General features: G+C 36.4%; 2 protein-coding genes across 3 annotated transcripts; both read right to left on the bottom strand.

Annotated features, from left to right (window-relative positions):
- On the bottom strand, window positions 1-6,936 carry tomm40l (translocase of outer mitochondrial membrane 40 homolog, like). Its single transcript, XM_007258278.4, has 10 exons — window positions 6,850-6,936; window positions 6,109-6,326; window positions 5,172-5,239; window positions 4,815-4,907; window positions 4,241-4,342; window positions 4,052-4,157; window positions 3,031-3,153; window positions 2,804-2,880; window positions 1,446-1,548; window positions 1-1,276 (listed from the first exon to the last, which is right to left on the bottom strand). Exons 2-10 carry the CDS (start codon window positions 6,323-6,325, stop codon window positions 1,137-1,139), a joined length of 1,029 nt encoding a protein of 342 aa, XP_007258340.1. The 5' UTR covers window position 6,326; window positions 6,850-6,936; the 3' UTR covers window positions 1-1,136.
- Window positions 6,937-8,628: 1,692 nt separating this feature from the next.
- Window positions 8,629-19,844, bottom strand: LOC103037120 (probable ATP-dependent RNA helicase ddx6). Of its 2 annotated transcripts, none has more exons than XM_007258280.4 (14): window positions 19,596-19,844; window positions 16,409-17,411; window positions 16,138-16,201; window positions 15,904-16,008; window positions 15,657-15,786; window positions 15,350-15,496; window positions 15,043-15,137; window positions 14,717-14,839; window positions 14,482-14,610; window positions 14,262-14,378; window positions 14,053-14,116; window positions 13,846-13,947; window positions 13,316-13,563; window positions 8,629-13,158 (listed from the first exon to the last, which is right to left on the bottom strand). In XM_007258280.4, the coding sequence occupies exons 2-13, from the start codon at window positions 16,594-16,596 to the stop codon at window positions 13,346-13,348; spliced, it is 1,482 nt and encodes a 493-aa protein (XP_007258342.1). In that variant the 5' UTR covers window positions 16,597-17,411; window positions 19,596-19,844; the 3' UTR covers window positions 8,629-13,158; window positions 13,316-13,345. The 2 variants fall into 2 exon arrangements, with proteins under 2 accessions (XP_007258342.1, XP_007258341.1); XM_007258279.4 differs by having other exon boundaries at window positions 13,346-13,563; window positions 19,596-19,842.
- Window positions 19,845-21,358: the final 1,514 nt, after the last annotated feature.

Raw genomic sequence — 21,358 nt, 5'->3', positions numbered from 1 at the left:
TTTATCAATTAAAATTATTTTGTATTTGATTAAGACAAATAAGTATTTGAACCTCAAGCAAAACATGACTAGGTGCACAGTCACAGGGGTCAGATGATTCTTGTGGTTGGTTATCTCTTGGTGCATTTTGGCCAAGTCCTATTTACAGAAAATCTCCAAATCCCGAAGGATTCAAGAATGTTAATTAACAATTAGAAGTTTGAGCTTCCTCCACAGATTTTTTTATGGTAGTGGATTAAATACATGTTTCACTTAATTTAATACAAATTGTTTCATAATATTCAGTTCATGTTCATCTTCTGGATTTCTTGTTGATATTCTGTCTCTCTTTAAAATAAACCTACCATAAAAGTAGTACCCCTTTCAGACTCTTATAATAAGGTGTATTTCTTTATATATTCAGTAAAACACAAATATTTAAATATAGGACAAGCATAAATGGTAAACAGCGCTTAATAATTTTATGAAGGAAATTGTGTTCATGTTCTTTCATACTTACAGTCTGCATACACATATATATACATATATATGATTTATGTATGTATTTAGTACAAAGAAGATGAAACGAACAAAGAAAATTAACAATAACCGAAAGCTGATAAAACTAAAGCAATAACACATCATTTAAATCAATACCTTTCATTAAACATTATATTTAAAAAAAGACAACTCAGTGAAAAAATATCGAATACACCATAATCCAAAAAAACAAAAAACAAAAAAGAGACAGGAATTACACAAACTACCAAAGCTGTATAACGAGACTGATTCTTAATGATTGAGTCAGAGGTGGTCTATAGTTTCTACAGAGTTTCAGATGCTGTTCACCCACCTTTTTCTGACATTTTTACACTATGAGTTGAGTTGATTTAGTTATGATTTTTAAATGGGCATTTTTGGCTATTAAGAATGGCTCTGTGGAAGTAAGGTAAGACTCTATTCATTCACTGTAGAATAAACAGTCTTCAAACCTTTAAACAGTCCCAGGTTCTGATTGAACAGAGGCTAATACACATTCCTATAAAAAAAATGGATGTAGTGACGCAATCTGACCACTTGCTCTACGTTGTTCGTCTGATCACTGAGGGTCCTCGTGTTCCAGCCCTGCCCCCTTTAAATAAGGGTTCTGACCTGGCTCAACCGATAGTAACACCAAATCCACACTGGAACTTGTTTTTGCGATGGTTAAGGAAGGAACTAAGCGCTAGCGACAGGGGGAGAGGGAGCAGCTTCTTCTCTAGTGTGGCTCCAACCACCCAGTTACTGTCTATAGAACCTGGAGAGGAAAAGAAAGACAAGAAAATCTAAGTTCAGCACATTTAAACATCTCCAGAAAACAGCAGAAATACAAAGTAATACTGATACACTCTTCACCAAAATTAAGGTTTATATTGTTTTGATTTGATATTGTTTATTGTGTGTAAATGCATCTGTAATGGACAAACCTTTAAAGAGAAGATTGGCTTTGGCGATATCCAGCTGGTAGCCAAACGATACGCTTGTGTCCTGCATGCGAGTGCTGGCCTCAAACTCTACTCCAACCTGCAACTACAGAGTACCAAAGAGAATACGAAAAAAGCTTTATACAGGAGTTTCACTTTCTCCAGCACCGAGACTGGAGCAATATTAGCATTAGCCACTAAACACGATGTGAAAATCTGAAAATCTAAGTAAACAGAAGCACTTTACTCACCCAAATAAACAGTTTTCAGGAGTTATAGTTTTATTTACTTAGTTTTACTTAACTTAGTCACCCCACCACCACCACCCAGCAGCAAGGCCTGCTGAATTAGAAGGAAAACGTGGGACACCCCTGTTCCTTACTAGTGTTGCATAATGCGCATTATAATCCAGTGCCTTATGTAGGAAAATAGACCAGAAAATAGTGGTTTATTAATAGTGCACCTTATAGTGTGAAAAATACGGTAACTACATAACTTTAGGGCATTTTATGTCTTCAGAAAGGGAGCAGGTGATGCAGCAATCCATTATTATAATGTCTATTCCTTAATTCCTCTGTGAAGGGGAGCTGAAATTTTACAGCTTTTATTTTTGTTATTATTTTCTATTGCACCTTTAATGCTGAAGCCTCACCCACCTATGACACCACTTAAGGTAGAACAGGAAAGCTAGCTAGCTAGCTACTGAAATTAACTATTAACACATTACATATTAATGTAATGTAGTTCTCATAATGTTTAAAATGGGAATAATTCAAATTTGTGGGTTTCTTTGGTCACTTGTGTTGATTTTGTGATTCTTAAAAACCTCTGTTTGGAGTGTGCCTCTAAAAAATCTCCTTTTGAAGGGTCACGTAGCCCTAACACTACCTCCTTCCCCTCCCGACTAACAAGAATGGGGAAACTCTCCTCCAAGACGTGAACTCACAAAAAAATGGGTTAAGGCAAAGTAGTTGGTCCAAGGGGTGAAATGGGATTGGACCATCTTTAGCAGTCCATCTTATGTGTGTCCAACTAGTGTCCGTCTAGTTCCTAGGTCAATACAACTTATTTAAATAACAATTCTTACTCTCTTAACAGTGCTATCAAAGATGCAACACATGCCTTAGTCAAATAATCATGCAGGTAAAAATAAACTGCAAACAAAAATAATACATTTAATTTAATATATTCAAATTATTGGGTAAAACTGTTTAGATTGTTTTTAATTACTTTTTAAATAATTTTCTTTACACAATAAAGATTATAAGATTAGGTGCTCACAAAGCCCAAATGTCATAAAACAGCTTTTTCTCCAGATGTAATTTCCAAATTAAATCCCACACCAGAGAAAGAGTCTTTACCTGTTCATTGGCTTTGTGATAATATGATGCGTGAGCACCAGCGCCTCCTAACGTCAGTGTGGCTATAAAGTTGGAGCCTGGGCAAAAGAGTCAAACAGAACAGAACCTGGTTAAAATAACATGAGTCAGCTGGGAAGCGTTTAGAGAAATAGTCAATAAACACACATCAAATGATGATACTGCTTCGAAACATCTAAAATAGTGAGGCCTATAGTTTGGTCTCCTACCTGTGTATCTTCCTGCCAAAGACATGACAGTGCCCTCCTCTCCTGGCCTGCGGTGATACACCAGCTCTCCTCCTAACGCCAAGGACGGAGTGATCGACTGCAGATAGTGAGCTACAATAATACCTGTGGGAGAAAGAAAACAATGTGCTGCTGTTACTGATCCAAAATAATAGAAAGATATTCCTAACATTAGACTGGTGGACATGTAAACATTAGGAAAATGATTCAGAACACATAAACTTTATATATAAAAAAAAGCAAAGCTAATTTTCTCTCACAAAAAAGGTATAATGTTCACATGTTTGTAAGCTTTACGTGGATCTGGTTGGTGACAGTGTATAAAAAATATTTCTGTCCAGTGTAATTTATTTTACTTTAATCCTGGATAAATGGAGTATTTGTATCATATCGTTATCACAAAAATACCCTCAAACACTGTAATCATTTTTAGGGCCATATCACCCAGCCCTACTCCAATAGTCCAAACAAAGCCTTAAAAAAGTGTAAAATAAAGCTGGACACTGAATTGCACTGGGTTTTAGTTCAGATTTTAATCTTAATCTTATTTTAGATCTTAATCTTAATCTTTTTTAAGATGAATGCGTAAACTATGTAGTAGTTAATATTAGTTATTTTTATTACATTTTTGTTAACTTTTAATACATTTAATATAAAAATGCTAGGAATACTAGGAATATTTGGCAAACGAAATTAGCACTTTCAGTGTTCAGTCGAAAAGACAAAACAATATAAACTGGTACTAAAACAATATTGTGCTTTATTGTAATTTTTTAATAGCTTTGTCTTTGAAAAGAAAGCTAAAAATACATTCGGGTCATTTATGTAAAGCAGCAAAATTAAAGAACACTGTGGTTTTGGCTAATTGTTTAATTTTGTTTAAAAATATTCAAAAGTAAAGAATAAAGAACTTTAGTACTGAAGCAGGCGTGAATGTATCTCATTACTTTTAGATTTTGGTAAAAAAAAAAACACACACACAAAAATATCAGTAGTTGTTTACCAGATCCCACCACAACATCTGGGTTGCCAACTGTTACAGTGGCTGTGAAATCCTCTCCTCTAAACTCAGCGTCTCCCTGCCAGTTCACAAACTTCTGCTGCTGAGTCTGATCAGATGGAAAGAAACAGATCGATTAGTCTAAAATTAACACAAGATGGAATAAATCCTGTTCATTTTTCACTTTTTTACCTGGAAGGCGAGTTTAGAGCGCACTCTGTTGGTGACTTGGTGAATAATCTGTGCATTAAGACTGCCACTATTGTCCATATCACCAACCATGACAGGGAAAGCCTAGAAGAACAAAACAGAAAGGTTATTATCACTTTTTCATTAAGGTAAGAACAAGACAAAAGAATAACAGAGAATTGTTAAATATTTTCTTCTCTAGCTTTTTCCCAGCTATTTACATTTACTTCCAGCACATCTACACAAAGTATTGCACAAGGTCTTTTAGTTGGTCGGCGCAGCATGTAGTAGTTTTAATGTGAGACATTACATCAGCCTTTACTGATGACAATTGTAATAAGCAGAATTTTATCACATATTGATGTAATATGACAGTGATGTGTGGGTCTGGTTAGAGGGATCTGGGGTTGTTTAACTCGATGTGCACAAACAGCTAGTACAAACCAATGAGCCAAAAAAGATAGAAAAAAGGCTGCAAGTCTGTAGGATCAATAAAAAAAAATATATATATAATAATTCCCTGTCATAATTCAAAATATATATTTTAAAAATTCTTTTGACTTTTATACATTTTTACCTCTCCAGGTCCTGTCTGCTTGGTTCCCACATAAGTAGCACCAAATCTGTAAGTGGAATCTCCTGTGGTACTCAGCAGGATGTTGTGATTAACCTGTGAAAAGGAACAAAATCATTTGAGCTACTAACCAGCAGGTAATTAATATCCTTCTTTTGTGATTTCTATCTCACTGATAAATGGATGTTGTTCCGAACCCTGAAAAAAAAAACCTGTAGTACAGATTTTTTTTTCTGGCACCTGGTCGCTTAAGCTCTGCACTACATTGGCGTGTGTTTATTAGAGCAGAAAGCATAAGTACTCATAAGTAGATAAGACTGCTTGATACAATTCATTTGTACAATCTGAAAACTGACTTGCCTGGAAATGGTTGCTGAGGCCTTTGTTGACAGTTAGCCGGACCCCCTCCATCTGTGCAGGGAAAACCTCTGAGAGAAAAAGAGATTCATGATTAAAGTCTTTTCGGGTAATCTCGTCTTTTTAGACACTTGTCTTAAATGAACAGCTACAATAAAAATAGCTTTAAATAATTGTGAATAATATAAACATCATACTAACTAATAAACAATTAACAATATTTATAATCATCCAGAAAATGTTGCAGGATCAATATTAACAAGACTACAACTACATTTACCTTTTGGGATTATTTCCTGATGTGCATCAGCTTTCTGTTAGGTGCTGTTAGAGAGCTACAACTAGCCACAACTAAAAATGTGGTTAATTTTATTAACCTGGTTAAGTTTATTTTAACTCAAAGATATGAAAAAAAAAGACTTGTCAAACCACACCGTCTAAACAGGAGGGCTACACAATATTGGGAAAAATATGAGATTACTTTATTTTTGCAATATATACTGTTATATTAAATTCCACCAGCTTTCTCAAGAAGTTAATAAGCCAACTATCATGATATTAACAATTTAACTTAGAGTAAAATAAATGGTATTTGGCAGATATATTTAGCTTCTGGTATGCATGTTATCAAAATGAGAACGGAGTGCACTTCTCTTTTGTATCAAGCAATTTTTCATGTCTTTTGTACTCTGATAATAATGTAAAACTGTCCTCATTTTGCCACCACAATAAAATATTACGATACGGTACATTTTAGCCACTTCTTTGTCCTACTGTAGTCAAATTATGATTTTCCTAAAGCTACATCATTCCATCACTGCTGTGCTTGTTTTGATCCTATTAAAGCATAAACAGATATGAAAGGTCAACCACTAAGAGTATTTGGTTTATTTTTACAGATCGCGACCCTGAAACCAAAGAATCCAAATAAATCTCTCACCTTTGCACTTGCGGTGACATTCCTCAAAGGCACCCGGGTTGGGGAGTGTGACTTCTGGCTCCTGTTGCCCACCAGCAGCAGAACCCACAGCAGTGCCAGCGGGGGAGACGGGCGAGACTGTGGGCATGGTGAATCCAGGGGGCACAGAGGTCAACCCTGGACCACCTCCTACTGGTGGAGGTGGAGTAGGTGAACTGGCAGCCAGTACACTTCCCATGCTGAGAGAGAATTATTAAAAAAAAAACAGGGAGGAAAAAAGGAGGGGATCAGACACAACAGACAGAGGAGAGGGAGAGTTTTAATAAATGGAAAGTTATATATTTAAAAGCAGGCAAAAAGCCATAGCTAAGGTTTACAGGACTGAATGACTTCTAGCTATGTTAGTACTATAGGGTGTAAGTTATATTTAAATACAGTTTAGGGTGAGTTTGAAACAGTTAGCAGTTGCTTATTTATTTAAATTAGTATTTAACCAGATGAGCAGAAAACTCATTATTCCGATACTGTCAGTGACTCTCAGTGCTCCTGATCTCTAGCTACATAATCTCTATCAATCACACACATTCACATACACACACACGTGTGCCAACCAATGAATGACACACCGCATTTAATAGCCCGTCCGGTCACTGTACTAATAGAACCGGTGGTCTGATCTCTGGGGGCTGCTGAAATAAGCCCCCCCGCTATCCCTGTTAATTATAATAACGTTTAATCTGTAATGAATCGAGGTCTACTCACGTTGCACTTCTCACAGAGGACGCGTCCTCACCCGGTAATGAAAGGCACCACACAACCTCATACGCCCCGCCCACCCCGATTAAGAGCCTCTCCGATTGGACAGTACGAGCTCAGGCGGCTGTCAGTCACAGAGCAGGCGGAACACGTGAGTGAAGAGTGTGTGTAAGAGCACAGAGGGTTAGAGGTGAATAAAAAATATCCTGCTTTTTCTCCTCCATTAATCTGTTACAGTTTCATTGTGTCCACCCGACACACGTTTAAAATAACAATTAAAAAAAGCAACTACAGTTTTCGAGCTTTTCCATAAAACGCACTACAACTCTGTCGCACCGATGACGCCACTCTTATACAGAAACCGCAGCGACGGCGACACGAAAACATGGGATTTGTAGTTCAACCGTGTTTCATTTTCTAATTCTCTAATTTTAAAGTTACGATATTCGCTGCTTTTTCTGTTTAAGTTATCAAACTATGGAATGCGTGACTAAAGTTTCAGCTTTAAGTAATAAATAAATAAATAAATAAATAAATAATTAGGATGCTCGAAAATGTTTCTGTTGGAGAAAGAATGGAGCTGCCAGCAGATGGCGTCTCCACTCTCCAACTCTACATCTATTAGTTAGATATATACAGCTATGAAAAATGATCAGTTTCTCTGATTTTATTAATATTTATTTATAGGTATATATTTGAGTAAAATGAACATTTTGGTTTTATTCTTTAAACTACTGACAACATTTCTCCCTAATATCAAATAAAAATAATGTCATTTAGAGCATTTCTTTGCAAAAAATGAGAAATTGTTAAAATAGTGGGGAAAATTGCAGTGCTTTCAGAGCTTAGATAATACAAAGAAAACAAGTTCTTATTAAATTTGAAACAACAACAATACTAATGTATTAACTTTGGAAGAGTTCAGAGTTTACAAACACTGTAAACATTACAGTACGTTTTTATTGCAGCTTTTCTATATCACACACTTGTGTTATACATCTGACCAAAAAAACATCAACAATGTTTCTTAAATATAATTTATATTCATGCTTTTCCCCCCCAATATTATAACTAAATTAATACAACCCAGAATCTTTATGTGAAATGTGACTTATGGTAGTCTGTTGTATAGACGTTGTTTGATGTAATAATTTCTGATTTTGGTTCTACACTTACCTGGTTGCCCTGGTTTTGCATGTGTGATAATTCTTAACTACTGCAAAAATCTACAAGATTTTAGTTGTTTAATTTTTATAATAAATTGTGATTATTTATTAGCTGTTCGACAACCAATACTAGATGATCTTGCTATAGGATCAAACCTGTTATTTAAGATGGTTTAGCTTGACATAAGCTGACAAAGAAAAAGTAGACGGCTAGCTAAAGGTTTAACACAAAATAATATCAGTAACTAGCAATTGTCTTTTAAAAATGAGTATCATAAAGATAGCTGTTTTTATGTTTATTAAAGAGCTGCATGTGATTGTTAACTATTTTTTTAGGGAATTCAATCTATTCAGTTGGGGGTCATATGACTTTTGCTTGCAAGCAAAAGAGCAACATAAGTGATAAATTTTTAAGTACAGGTTAAGCTTATGCAAGTAAACAAATTCCATTAATTACGATATGCAGGATTCCTAAATTTTAGACTTTTTGTGAACAACTGAGTGAAATACTGAATCATGAATCCTTTTTTAAACTGCACTGCAGTACACCCCATACAGTACATAAAACGGATTCTGAAATCCACTTTTGTTTATTGCAAAATAAGCAGAACACAGGAAATGAGATGCAGGTATTGGTTTTTATTTCAGTTAAACAACTCCCTGTGCTGGTTTCACTTTAACAAACTGCCAAGAGAGGGGAGGAGAGCAACACGTTCACAGGAAAGCTGCTTTGATACTTGGTGGGCAACAAAATGCTTGTTTGATCTGACCACTCAGGCAAACACGTGAGCCCATGTGCAGGTTTTGTTCCACTCACTGTTTAAAAATCTGTGGATATTAAGGACAGCAATTAGCATTAATCTGCATTAACTGTTTCCACTAATTAGATAACTTAATTTCAAGTGACAAAAATGCTGGCATATGACTTTTCTTTAAATATAGAAATATTAATACAGATCATCACTGCTTCCCTTTTTAAATTATCCACTTAATTTTTTGCTACGGCAATGATCTAGGTCAGACACATTTTTAAGATAATATTTTTAGGAACAGATCTTGAGGAAATTCATGCTCTGAGAAGTAACTCTGACAAATTAACTCCGGTCTTGAATATTTCAAAGAGCACAAAAAAACAAATTTCCAGTTAAGGTTACAAATGAACAAAGCTCTCTCTTTTCTGAGGCAGTTTCAAAGTAAGAAAAAGGGAGAAAGGAGGAAAGAAGGGAGAGAAGAGGGGAAAAAGACAGTCACAGAGATGTGTACAATTCAGTATACTACAAAAACAGAGAAAACAATGTAATGCTGAGACTTTTTTCCTTTTGTTCCACCACAGCTGCAGACATTGATATTTTTCTAATTCACCTGCATTACAATGAGAGAGAAAAAAATGCCCTTATCAAGACCTTTCCCCTTCCCCAATGAACACCCACTCCCTACCATATCCACCCCCCCCCCCCCCCCCCCCAAAAAAAAAAAAACAAACAAACATAAAACAATTAAACCATACATACAAGTGAATCAGACTGTGAGGAACAGAATGTCTGTGTTGGTCTACAAATGCAAAACAGGTTCTTCGGGCATAAATTCATGACCTTCACTAATGAACAGTAATGTTTTGCATTAGTGAACCCGAGGCTTGACACATTCACTGTGCTCACACAGTGGAACAAAACTAAGAACTACCTCATCAACCATTACTTCTAAAACATCAGTGAGGGTATTACAATTACAGAGGCATTATAATGTTAGAATCAGTACCTGCAGATAACTGAGAAAAATGAACCAACTCTGGAAATGTTTGGGAGACAATGAGCTGTGTGCCAAATTCATATCTGATTTAATTTTACTGCATTTGCTGCATAAATTTATTTGTTTTAAGCAACACCAGCTTTATACACCTTCCAAAATGGGGCATATCTGCATTTCAGATTTCTTGATCAGGGCATCCATAAAAACAATTATTTGACATTGAATTAAACACGTTCCTGCAAAGATACTGGCTCAAATTTTTGAGACAAGCCCCAGCTCTACTCACTGATGCTAAAGTAAAAGTCTTCATTCAAAAACACAGAAGCATGTGTGCGTAGTAAATGCTCGCTCACCCGTATCTGCAAACGCATTAACAAACAGGATAACGAATGCAGCATTTTTAATAAACATTCACACAAACCAACACGCGCAGACACACACACAGACAGACACACACGCTTGTTCTTCATCCCAATCAATTACTTACACATTCTTACGCACACACAAGTACACACACTTTTTGGTAATGCTTAAGTCCTGAAAGTCAGTATCACCACCCACCTGAAGCCGAAAAAAAACCTTCAAGACCTTTTACCCATGTGTTTACCCACTTTTTGACTGTAAACTGTACACCAGGTTTACATTCATACAGAAACTGATCACACGCTGCAAGAAGGAGGTCACCCAGAAAGAAAGAAAGATAAAACCCTGCTAACCACTAGAGAAACAGGATGCTCACTGCTCATAGTAACCATATTGTTTCTGTGCTTGGAGGAAGAAAAAAAAAAAAACTAAAAAACTTTAGAATAATCCTGCCCTTCAAACCATAGGATACTGATTGCAGAAGGTACATCACCAAGGCTGATGATGTAGATAAGCTTATCAGGTGTACATTTGTGCCCTATTGTCTGCTGTGAGCACACTGACATTTTTTATTTATTTATTAAATACATCAAAGAAGTTTATGGGTGTGAATAGTTTTGGCCAGAATAAAGAGAAGTCCTTAATCATGTCATGTTAAGGTCTCACCAATATTATCATAATATACTGGACATCACTTTTTGTCTTCGTCAAGCAATCCCATGTGAAAAGCAGTTTCAAGGCTTGAAGGGAAGAAATATACTTATAGTAAATGCTAATGGGCATTTAATCTGTAAGTGGTTTATACAGACAAGAACAGTTCTTCTTTAGCGCAAAGCCAAAAGCATTTTAGAAACCTTTGCAAACAAACAAATATTTCTGCACCAGAGCATGGAGTTACACACTGCCCGCTCTAGCTCAGAAAGAATGCAAGCTGAAACAGAAGTAAAGTAGTATATATATATAAAAAATAAAAAAAAAACACTATTCACTCTCCAAAAAATAAAGTAGTAGTTTTTCTTTGCAGTTATCACTCGCAGTAGGGTGGGGGAGGAGACAAATTACAGCTGCCACAGGTAAATGCTACAAATTCTGCTTTAAAAAAAAAAAAAAAAAAAAAAATTCAATCCGAATTCAATGTGGAAGTTTAGAAAACCCATTTGTGGAAAAAAAACAGCAGCCTGAAAAAATGGTTCACTCAAAAACAATGCACAATTTCAATTCCCCCCCATTATATACCAAATGTGTGAAATCAGCCAAAACCTGTATCGTGTCTGAATTGTGTGCAAGCTTGCATCTCCAAGTAATAAAAGTCAGTTACACCCAAAAACATCAGGCATTAAAACAGGTCCTGACTGATTACATTTGAGACACCTTGAATAAACTTGATGTCCATGAACCATTTCAATAAACGTCAGGAGGGGGTAAAAACTAAAAATTCAATTGGTTGACTTATTTATGCTACAAATAGGTTTTTATACATTCACTCATATGCATGACAAGTACAAGAGAAATCTGAAACATAGGTATAAGCTTGAAAGAAAAAAAAAGCCTGAAATCAATTGTATAACTAATGTTTTGCACACAGAACTTATTTACAAAAGAAAAACAAACAAACATCCTTTTGTCCATGTAAAAGACCTGCAAACACCTCTGCTTTGGGTTCATGTCCATGTATGTCTGCTCAAGTGTTCAGACTTCACAGCTATTTACATGCTAAATCTTGAATATATGGCTCTTTTGCAGAGAAACTTAGCAAAGTCAGTATTAAAGCTTAATTCTGCAATAGGATGTCAGAGCACTTCGGCTCACCTGATGACCCTGCTTAAGCCAGGAATGTTAATTCCAAAATCTTGACTTTACAACAGAAATCCTCAAGTAGGTATAAAGATACATTTTAGCTGCCATATCTTCTTATAATATATCCACAGGCCGGAGATTTACATCTGAAAACAGTGTTTGGAAGTTTGAAGTTTTAGAGATTTATTCTGATTTAGTGCAAACGGATTACTTGGACAATCACTGCATGACTGCAAGCAATTTTAATAATAGAGGCTTTATGTCATAAGCACCAGTGAAAACAAGTAAAAAGTCTGCAGCCTCTGTCTTCTCATTTTATCAAAGTATTTCATAGCCTGCAAAGAGGTACTCCAAATCTAAATTACACCTTTACAAATCCTAGAATCACTATATATAGTTTCTTTAAGACTAAAACCTGTAAATAGCAATTTTACAATGTATTTTTTTCCCATTTAAGTCATTTTGCAGCATTTCTATTGGTCCATTCATCATGAAGTTATGATACGATGTAAAGAACTGCCACCAAATTCACATTATATCAAATAATTAAAAACACCAAATATGGAGAACAAGGTTTTGCAGGACTGCAAAGGTATACATTTTTCTTCCAAAGTATTGGACATCATTCTAAAGATAAATAATTTATTACAGTTTAGAGACATCTATAACCCTCTGAGCTTGCAACTGTAGAGACATGTTAAGGCACTTTAGTGAGTAAAAAAAGTTTCTCTATCTGGCAGCCTGTGGCACAGTTTATATTTGTGTGGACTGTGGATTCCTGGGGAGTAGAGTTGCATCTATTGAAAATTTGAGAACCCTAAATATTTACTCTTTTATTTAATTTATATGTAATAAAAACATACATCAAAACTTTACATCCACGATGCAAAGCTTTGTTTCCTTTCCTTTTTTATATTTTAATTTCCAAGGAGTTTGCAAGTCTTTTACCATCAACATGTCCGATCTCACTAGTCCTTTTATTGCAAGTCTCAAATGGACTCTGGAATGTATAGGTTCTGTTAAAGTCAATCTCAAGTTCTGGTGCAAAGCATAATATAGGTCTGCATGACGTAGAAATTCAAATCTTAAACATTTTCTGAAATAAGCAAAAAAAAAAAACTGTCAGATTTCAGGGCATGAAATTAATCTGTGAAAAAGGGAAAGAAAAAAATAAATAAATCAATGGGCAACACTGGTTGTGCAAAAGCTGATGCAAAGCCAGGTTGTCTCCTAGGGAGTCCTGAAGAAAGGAGAAACAGACAGTTACAATACGAAATACGTGCCTGAACTGAACTAGTTTTCATTGCTCATTAGTAACCACCTACAAAACGTGATGTGTCCTGTGATATTGTTTATAAGTAAACAAGATTTTGTTTACACCCTAGTTTATATCTTACATTCATGTGCAAGTTCTGCATGGTACTGACTTAGGAGGTTTGGGGCTTTCCTGCCAGATGTTCCCGCTCCTCTGCCTCTGCTTCGGAATTAGGGTTTCCCAAGTGGTACTCTGCCACATAGAGGCTTTTATCAATGCTGCCTGGGATGGGCTTGATATCAGTCACCAGCTGATCTTCAATGGCCTTTAGGTTGAAGCGATCTTCTGCTGTGATCAGATTAATGGCCAGACCCAGGTGGCCAAACCTTCCTGAAAGGGGGAGAAAAAAAAAAATTGGTTTTCACAGACTGGAATTAAGTCTAGTTCTGGACTACACAGCATATTAAATAAAAAAGTAAAGTCTATGACTAGGCTTTAACTCTGGTCAGGAACCTGACCCTTTATTTCTAAAGAATGTTTGTTCTCCTCTTATTTTAGCACTTATACAGGCTACATTCACATTAAAACCCTCATTAATCGGTTTTTGTTCACACAAACTGAAAAAAAAAAAAATGAGAATCAGATTTAAACAACTAGGGTTTGTTATATCACCTGAGCGCCCAATACGATGCAGATAGGTCTCTGCATTCTTGGGAAAGTCAAAGTTGATGACCACATTCACTGCCTGGATGTCAATACCTCGCGTGAACAAATCTGTTAAAAACACAATTTTAAAATTCATCTCCAAAACACTTTAAAATAATAATTATTTTTTAAATATCTACAGCCTTGACACTAAATTCAAGGAAACAGACGCACCTGTGCAAACTAGATTTCGGCACAGTCCATTTCTAAAGTCGTGGAAAACTCGGTTTCTGTACTCCTGCCAAAGAAGAACAGTCAAATAAACCAAACTTTTCTGTGCTTATGTACCCTGTTAAACACCAGACTATAAAATCATGAACATAAAAAGTGCCAGACCAGCTTCTTAAATAAAATGTTGACAAAACCTTACGTCAACAACACACCTGCATCATCTTGGCATGTATGTAAAAGCAAGAGTAGCCGAGCTGAGTAATTTTCTTGGCCAGAAGTTCCACTCTTTGAGTGGAGTTGCAGAAGATAATGGACTGATTAATCTGGAGCTGTACAAAAGAAAAACAAGGCATGGAATATTCACTTACTTAGTTCATGTTTTATTACAGAAAACATTGAAGAATTGCATGTGAAGAGTGTGTGTTCATTTACCCTAGAGAAAAGTGTGTTGAGGCAGTGTACTTTCTGCCTTTCAGTGACATAGGCATAGTACTGAGTGATGCCCTTTAGGGTTAGCTCCTCCATCAGATTAATCTCATAGGGCTTCTGAAGGTGCTTTGACTGATGGAAAACAAAGCAATAAAGACATGGAACTTAAGTTTCTTTTAAAAATAAGTCTATATAAACAAAAAATTGTCTGCTTAAATAAAAAGGTATATATGCTTACCATAAATTTCTGTACACTGGTGGGAAAGGTGGCGGAATAGAGCAGAATCTGCCTGTTCTTGGCCAGGAAGCTTATAATGTCCTCAATGAGCACAACAAAGTCCTGGGAAAGCAACTTATCAGCCTGTTGCAGAGCAAAATATTTTGAGGGGAAAAAAATAATTATCAGATAAAGTCTGAAAATAATTTGAAAGTAGCAATACTTCACTATAAAGGTTTACATAACATTACAGTTCACTGGCTGAAATGCAGGACCCCAGACCAAACCTTTCAGAGAGAAACATCTGTACAGATATCAAAATATCAGTAAGATTCACAAACGCTCACCTCATCCATAACAATCATCTGAACTTTATCCACTTTGGCTACACCCTTCTTGATCAAGTCCAGAATCCTGCCTGGTGTGGCTATGATAACATGCACTGCAAGACAATATTAAAAAACAAGAAGAAGATTCAAGGCCCTGAAAAATCATTTGGCAAACCAGTCAGAAATTTAAATTTTTACAGAAAGTCTGGGCTGCATAGGAAATTACGCTCTTCCATACAAAGGTCAACCTGACAATTTCTCCCCTGCTAGAGGAAAAACAGCCACTGAAAGCCTTATTATTAGGAATTAAGACAATTATTATTACCAGTCTCATCCAATCGCATGATGTCATCTCGTAGATTGGTTCCGCCAGTGGTCGCCATAACCTTAACTCCACCAAGATGCTTACTTAGCTGAATGCTGATCTGACTGACCTGAAGCGCTAGCTCACGAGTTGGCACCATTACCATGGCTGTGAACATAGAATTACCACAAAATTATCAAATTAGACCAACAGCAGAAAATCTGTTGCCAGATGAGAATCAAAAAGGTTTACATGCAAAACTTCTGCGTTATCAAAACCAGTACAAAACAGAAAAGAATAGGTCAGTGAATCAAGCAGGTTACTTTACCCTGGACATGATCTTTTTTCAGGTCTATCCTCTCCAGCATAGGGATCAAATAAGCCCCACTTTTTCCAGTTCCGTTTTTGGCACGAGCCAGGATGTCACGACCAGAAAGAGCGATGGGTATACTCTCCTCCTAAAACAAGAATATGAAACCAATTAATTGAATCACTGGCTAAAAGAAAACTGGACTAACCTGCTGCTTAAATAATGGGGTTGCTTTTACAGACACTTAAATAAATTAAGAACTCACCTGGATGGGGGAAGGTTTTTCCCAACCCATTTCAAAGATCCCCATCAACAGCTCCCTCTTTAAGCAGTAGTCCTCAAACTCGTTCCCCTTGGTGGCGGTCACATCCTATCAATGTCACAAAAATAGCAGATTTAATTTAACTAGAATGCATAAGCAAAAAAATGTAATGTTACAAAACTTAACCAGAATGTGCCAAGCACAACGACAGCAAAAATACAGCAAAACATGACTTACTGAAGTTTTGACTCTATTGTCTTTAGGGGGAAGCTGTAGGCTCTTTTTCCAGTCGTCACCAAACCTTTGAAAAGACACAATAACCACATACACCATACACACTAGTAAACACACTCCGAAGACACACACGATTGTGGGAACACAATCTCAAACCCAGGTAACAAACTTTTCAATGGTTCAGTGCTCCAACCTCTAAACCCCCCACCCCCCCCAAAACAAAAAGTAAAATGTGTTATAACAGTTTTGGTTCAACTGACAGTGTTGGGCTCACCTGATTCCAGGTCCTTCTTGCAAGCTGGCAGCAGATTTCAGAGCTCCAACAGGAACTTTTCCAGGCTGACCACTCACAGCCATAGGTCCTGACTGTGAGATTGGTTTAGGTTGTCCTCTGAGCTGTCCATTCTGCTTGTTGATGCCCATTACAACAGGGCCAGCATTCTCCATTCTTGCGCTAGCCATTTATTTGCTTATTCTGTTTTTTTTTTCTTAATTTTTTTTTTCTTTTTTTAAACAATGCAATTCTAGGGCTTAAAGTTCTAGTAAAGTATTTACAATATCCTCAATGTTGCAATCAACAACAACAAAAATATCAGCAATAATCTTGTATTTTCGGTATTTACAAAAGCATTTATCTATACGTGCAGTGACCTCTTCAAATAAGAGTAACTGACGTCACAAGAATAGATTTAATATGACAGCTCTTCCAAACGAAGAGAAATAAACATTTATATGCATAAATATAGTACACCTACACAGTGTATAGAAAATTATACACTAGCAGGTTTGAGAAAGCATGATTCCTGCAATAGAACAGCTAAGGCAAGATAAACTAAGGACAGAGTATTGCCAAAAAGTTTTGCGCCAAAGTTTAACAAATCTCTTTTTTTTTCTCCTGTATGTTTGACCGTTTGCTTCTTTTTTTCCAGTTTGATTATATGTATATATGCTTTCCAAAAATGTGCAAGATTTAACTGTCCTGTTAAAAGCACTATCTAGTTTAAAGCTTAATTGTACATCTGACAGAAAGCAGTTCCGCTGACGTTCTAAATTCGTAAGATCCTTGGACAATCCAATACTTTAGGGAGACAGAAGTCCAAAGCACAGTAGAGCTTTATGTTTCCCTTGGCGCACTTGTAGAGTCTAGTCCAACGTTAGGAAATTAGACCACTGTCCGGGTGGCAGTGTTAGAGCATGTGACAGTGTGAGTGAATGCGTGGGCATGTGGATCTTCTCTTTAGTGTAGTTCTCCAGCCAGACCTTCACCTTGTCTCCCCCTTAGAAAAATAAGAAATTAAATTTGCAATCAGTTAAACTTGATTTATTAAATGTATTATTAAACAAACTTCTCGCACTTTGTCAAAAAGCCCAAACTAAATGATTTGATCACTCTGTGACCCAGAGGATCATACTCCATTTAAACAGATATTTTACCAGAAATATTAAACTGGGCTGCGCTAGTCGATACTTATTACTCTACATTTTACTGAATTTCGAAGGTCCTTTAACTTTTGTAGCATGATATTTATATTAGTTGAGAGGGTTATCCCTGTTGATATATTAATCAAAGCAATTGAGAACCATAACAATAGCATGACTGCCTTGTGGTCTAAACGCATATTGTTGCCCTAGAACAAGAAAAACAAAACAAAACAAAAACACTATTTTTGAAAACAAAATAGCCACAAAGATGAATAATAATAATAATAAAGTGGTTTGTTGCCTGAGGGCTATAGAAGTCATAAGGGATTCATATACATATGTTGTTTTAAATATTTTACAGCTTAGTTATAATTTGTTTAGTGTTACGTTTAAGGTATATTTACGGCTCTGTTTTGCTATTTATAGGCATATGTCTTATTCATAAAGTTTTAAGAGTTAATAAATCAATATTTGGTAGAATAACCCTGGTTTTTAAATCACGTTTTCATGAATTTGGGCATGTCCCCCTCCACCAGTCTTACACACTGCTTTTGGACAACTTTGTTACTCCTGGCCTAAAAAATCAAGCAGTTCAGCTTGGTTTGATTGCTGTGATTATCAATCTTCCTCTTGATTATATTCCAGAGGTTTGTAATTTGATAAAAATCAAAGAAACCCATAATTTTTAAGTGGTCTTTAACTTTTGTGGTTAAAAGACAAGCTCTCTCTGGATTCTTAATACATTTAAAAAAAACATTATTATGATCATTATGGCTTATTTATATAAATCATTTATTAAATATCAGAACAATTACTAAATAAATCGCTATAATACTGCCCAGTGCCCACATATGCCTCGAATTAAGGATTATATGTGATAGCGTTAAATACCTAACGCTAACCCAGCTAAGTCAACTGTCCTAAAAGAAAACACTGAAACGTAGCTTAGCTAACCTATAGCTAGGCTAGGTAAGTTAGCTAGTTAGCGTTAGTCAGATAGCGTTAACGCTGGCTAACAGCTAACCGAGCAACTTAACCTAGCGTTTATTAACTAACGTTAGCTAGTAAACTTAAGTTACTGCAAGCAAGTTTACTGTTGCACAGAATAAACAAATCCCACCATAAAACATTAATTCAAAAGTGCGGTATGTTTTCCCATCTTTCCACGCCTTTGCCGTAGCAAGATAAGTTAATTAACATTACTAAGTAGCTTAACTAGGTTAGTTTACCTACCTAACGCCAACTATTCTAACCTGTCTAACTGAACGCTTGCTAGGTTAGCTAATTAAAATTCTGTCAGGCACTGATGATTACCTGCTTTTAGCCAAGTTTAGCATATAGCCACTTCGGTTAACCTCAAACCCATTATAGCTGGCGTTAGCTTACGTTAATTTAATTCATAGGGCCAGCTAACCTAGGTAGGCTAACGTTAGTTAAGGTTAACTAGCTAACCTAGCTAATTAAATAACCTAACGCTAGCTGACCTATTGAACATGAACGTATTAACGCGCGACTTGAATCGTCTTAGCTGGATATCTTAGCTAGCGTTAGCTGGTTGTTAACTGGCTGTTTGTTCACTTCGTCTGTTTATGTTTTTCATTTCCGTCCATGGCCACACAAACACAGGTAACCTAGCTCTTCTTGTTGCTAGCTAGCGCTAGCCAAGCTAATTCAAGCCGACCATTAGTTAGCCGAGCTAAGAAACGCAACGTTTCAGAACTCTTAACAAAGAATAACAGCAAACCAACCAACTTAAATATCATTATAGTTACTAGTTAGATAACCTAACAAAGCTGTCAGCTAAATATCTGAAAACGAAAAAAAAACTCAAGAACTCGGTTAGCTTGACTAGCTAACGTTAGCTGTACAGGTTAGCTAAGCTAGTTAGCGGCTAAGCTAGCTAGCGTCAGCTAACGTCGACGGCGCTGCGTCCTCCTAAATCTGTAGACATGTTGTTGGTTAAAGAGGAGAATCATTCAGCTCAGCTCAGTTAAAAACACTCTGGCTGTTTTCTCGACGGCTGCTCTGAAAACACGTACCCTCCTCCACTCGTATCGATGCTGTGTTCCTGGGTGTATGTCGGATATCTCTATCTGCTAACGAATCTTATTTTCTGAATTAGTAAATTCTCCTCAACCAACTGGTCTCTTTTGTTGTGTTTCCCTTTTCAACATGGTCGACCTCTCTCTTCATCACTCCTCACAGCGCCACACGAGAGCTGCGCTGCCATCTGCAGCCCGGAGGAGCTGCGGGACTTTAGTGCAGCTGAGCACTGAAGACCACAGCCAAGCTCTGTAGACTAGCTAATGTGACTGGTGAGTTTAACGCTTGGCGTTGTTTCTTCATTGCCATTAGGTGAATTTTAACAACTTGTTATGAAAAATAGTCACATTTAACCATTTAACACACCCACACCAACCACTGGATGAAAAAGACTATAGCTACTATACTTCCACTCACTGCTAGAGATTTAGCGTAATGAAATAGAACTACTTAATTACTGTACTGAAGTACTATAATGCTGTATCTGTATCTACTTTAGTATTGTTTTCTCCTACTTCCACTTTTACTTTACTACATTTTTTTGATGAGTCTAATCCTTCTACCCCAAGAATTTTTAATGTGCTGCATCGTTACTCATTACAATTGTAAAAATGTTACAAATCATTCAAAACCCACATTATCCCTGCCAAAGAGGTAGATGACACGGTCACAGTGTGTTTTATGAACCTCTTCATCATTGGCCTATCGAGAAATCAAGATGATCTTATAAAAAGGCCTTGCTCTCTTTCACTCTGCTGCCTTTCTGCTTTTTGTAATAACTTCATAACACAATACTTGGTCATTACTTTCAGTACTAGAGTACATTTAAAAATACATCTTATTATTACTTTGCAAGTCTTTGCCATGTTGCAACATTACATTGTACTAGTTTATTGACACTTAAACATTTAGGACATCAGTAGAGATGCCAGCTACAGCAGTCTTTGAGTGCAGGATCTACTGGCCCAGCTTTAACATCTGTGGGCAAGTGTGCTGCAGGATGCCATATGAAACCTGTATGCCTCCATGCCCATCTTCTTGTATCCAGAACAGAGGTGGCCTAACAGGCTAATGGACCTTCCTTAATTATACAGTTTTCTCAATAAACCTATTCTCATTTACATATATCATCATTATATTCCCTGGACATGGATTAAGACTATAGTAGACTATGAATGTAGACTATAGTTAGTTTCAATGTAAAATCTGGTATTCCCTGTCTAGGAAACTGCCCAAAAAGTGTTATTTGATTTCAACAAATCTGTCTTGTTCCATTAGAAGGTCAATGAGTGTATTTTTAAAACTTGGGAAAGTCTTGGGGAAAAGTCCCTTTTAAAATAGCGTTGATGTGCAACATTTTTCTTCTGTTATTACCCAACATAACATTTAGTTTTGGTCTTTTTTGGTCTGCCTGCTGATGCACACAGTAACAGCTGGTAGGCAGTGAAAATGGCTGATCATAGCAATTATGTTCAGCTGAAGGGAGCAGGAGAAGAGAAAGGCAAAAATAAACACACTTAAAAACAATTCTGTACTCCAGATAAAAATATTAAAAACAGTAATACACAGCATTCAATAAATTGGTTCAAGAAAAAAGGAAGAAAAAGATAGAGCTAGGTAGACAGAGAGACAGAAAAAGAAAGAAAGAGAGGAACCTACAGTCTTCCCTGTGAACTGCTAATTGGTTTGTGAAAATCCAACAATCCAATTAGAACAGAAGTGTCAAGACATTTATAGAAGTATTTGTTTCATTATTTGC

The sequence above is a fragment of the Astyanax mexicanus genome, chromosome 3 (genome assembly GCF_023375975.1).
Source record: "Astyanax mexicanus isolate ESR-SI-001 chromosome 3, AstMex3_surface, whole genome shotgun sequence".
Lineage (NCBI taxonomy): Eukaryota > Metazoa > Chordata > Actinopteri > Characiformes > Acestrorhamphidae > Astyanax > Astyanax mexicanus.
The sequence above is the reverse complement of the archived record's forward strand: the minus strand, read 5'-3'. Positions and strand labels throughout refer to the sequence as shown.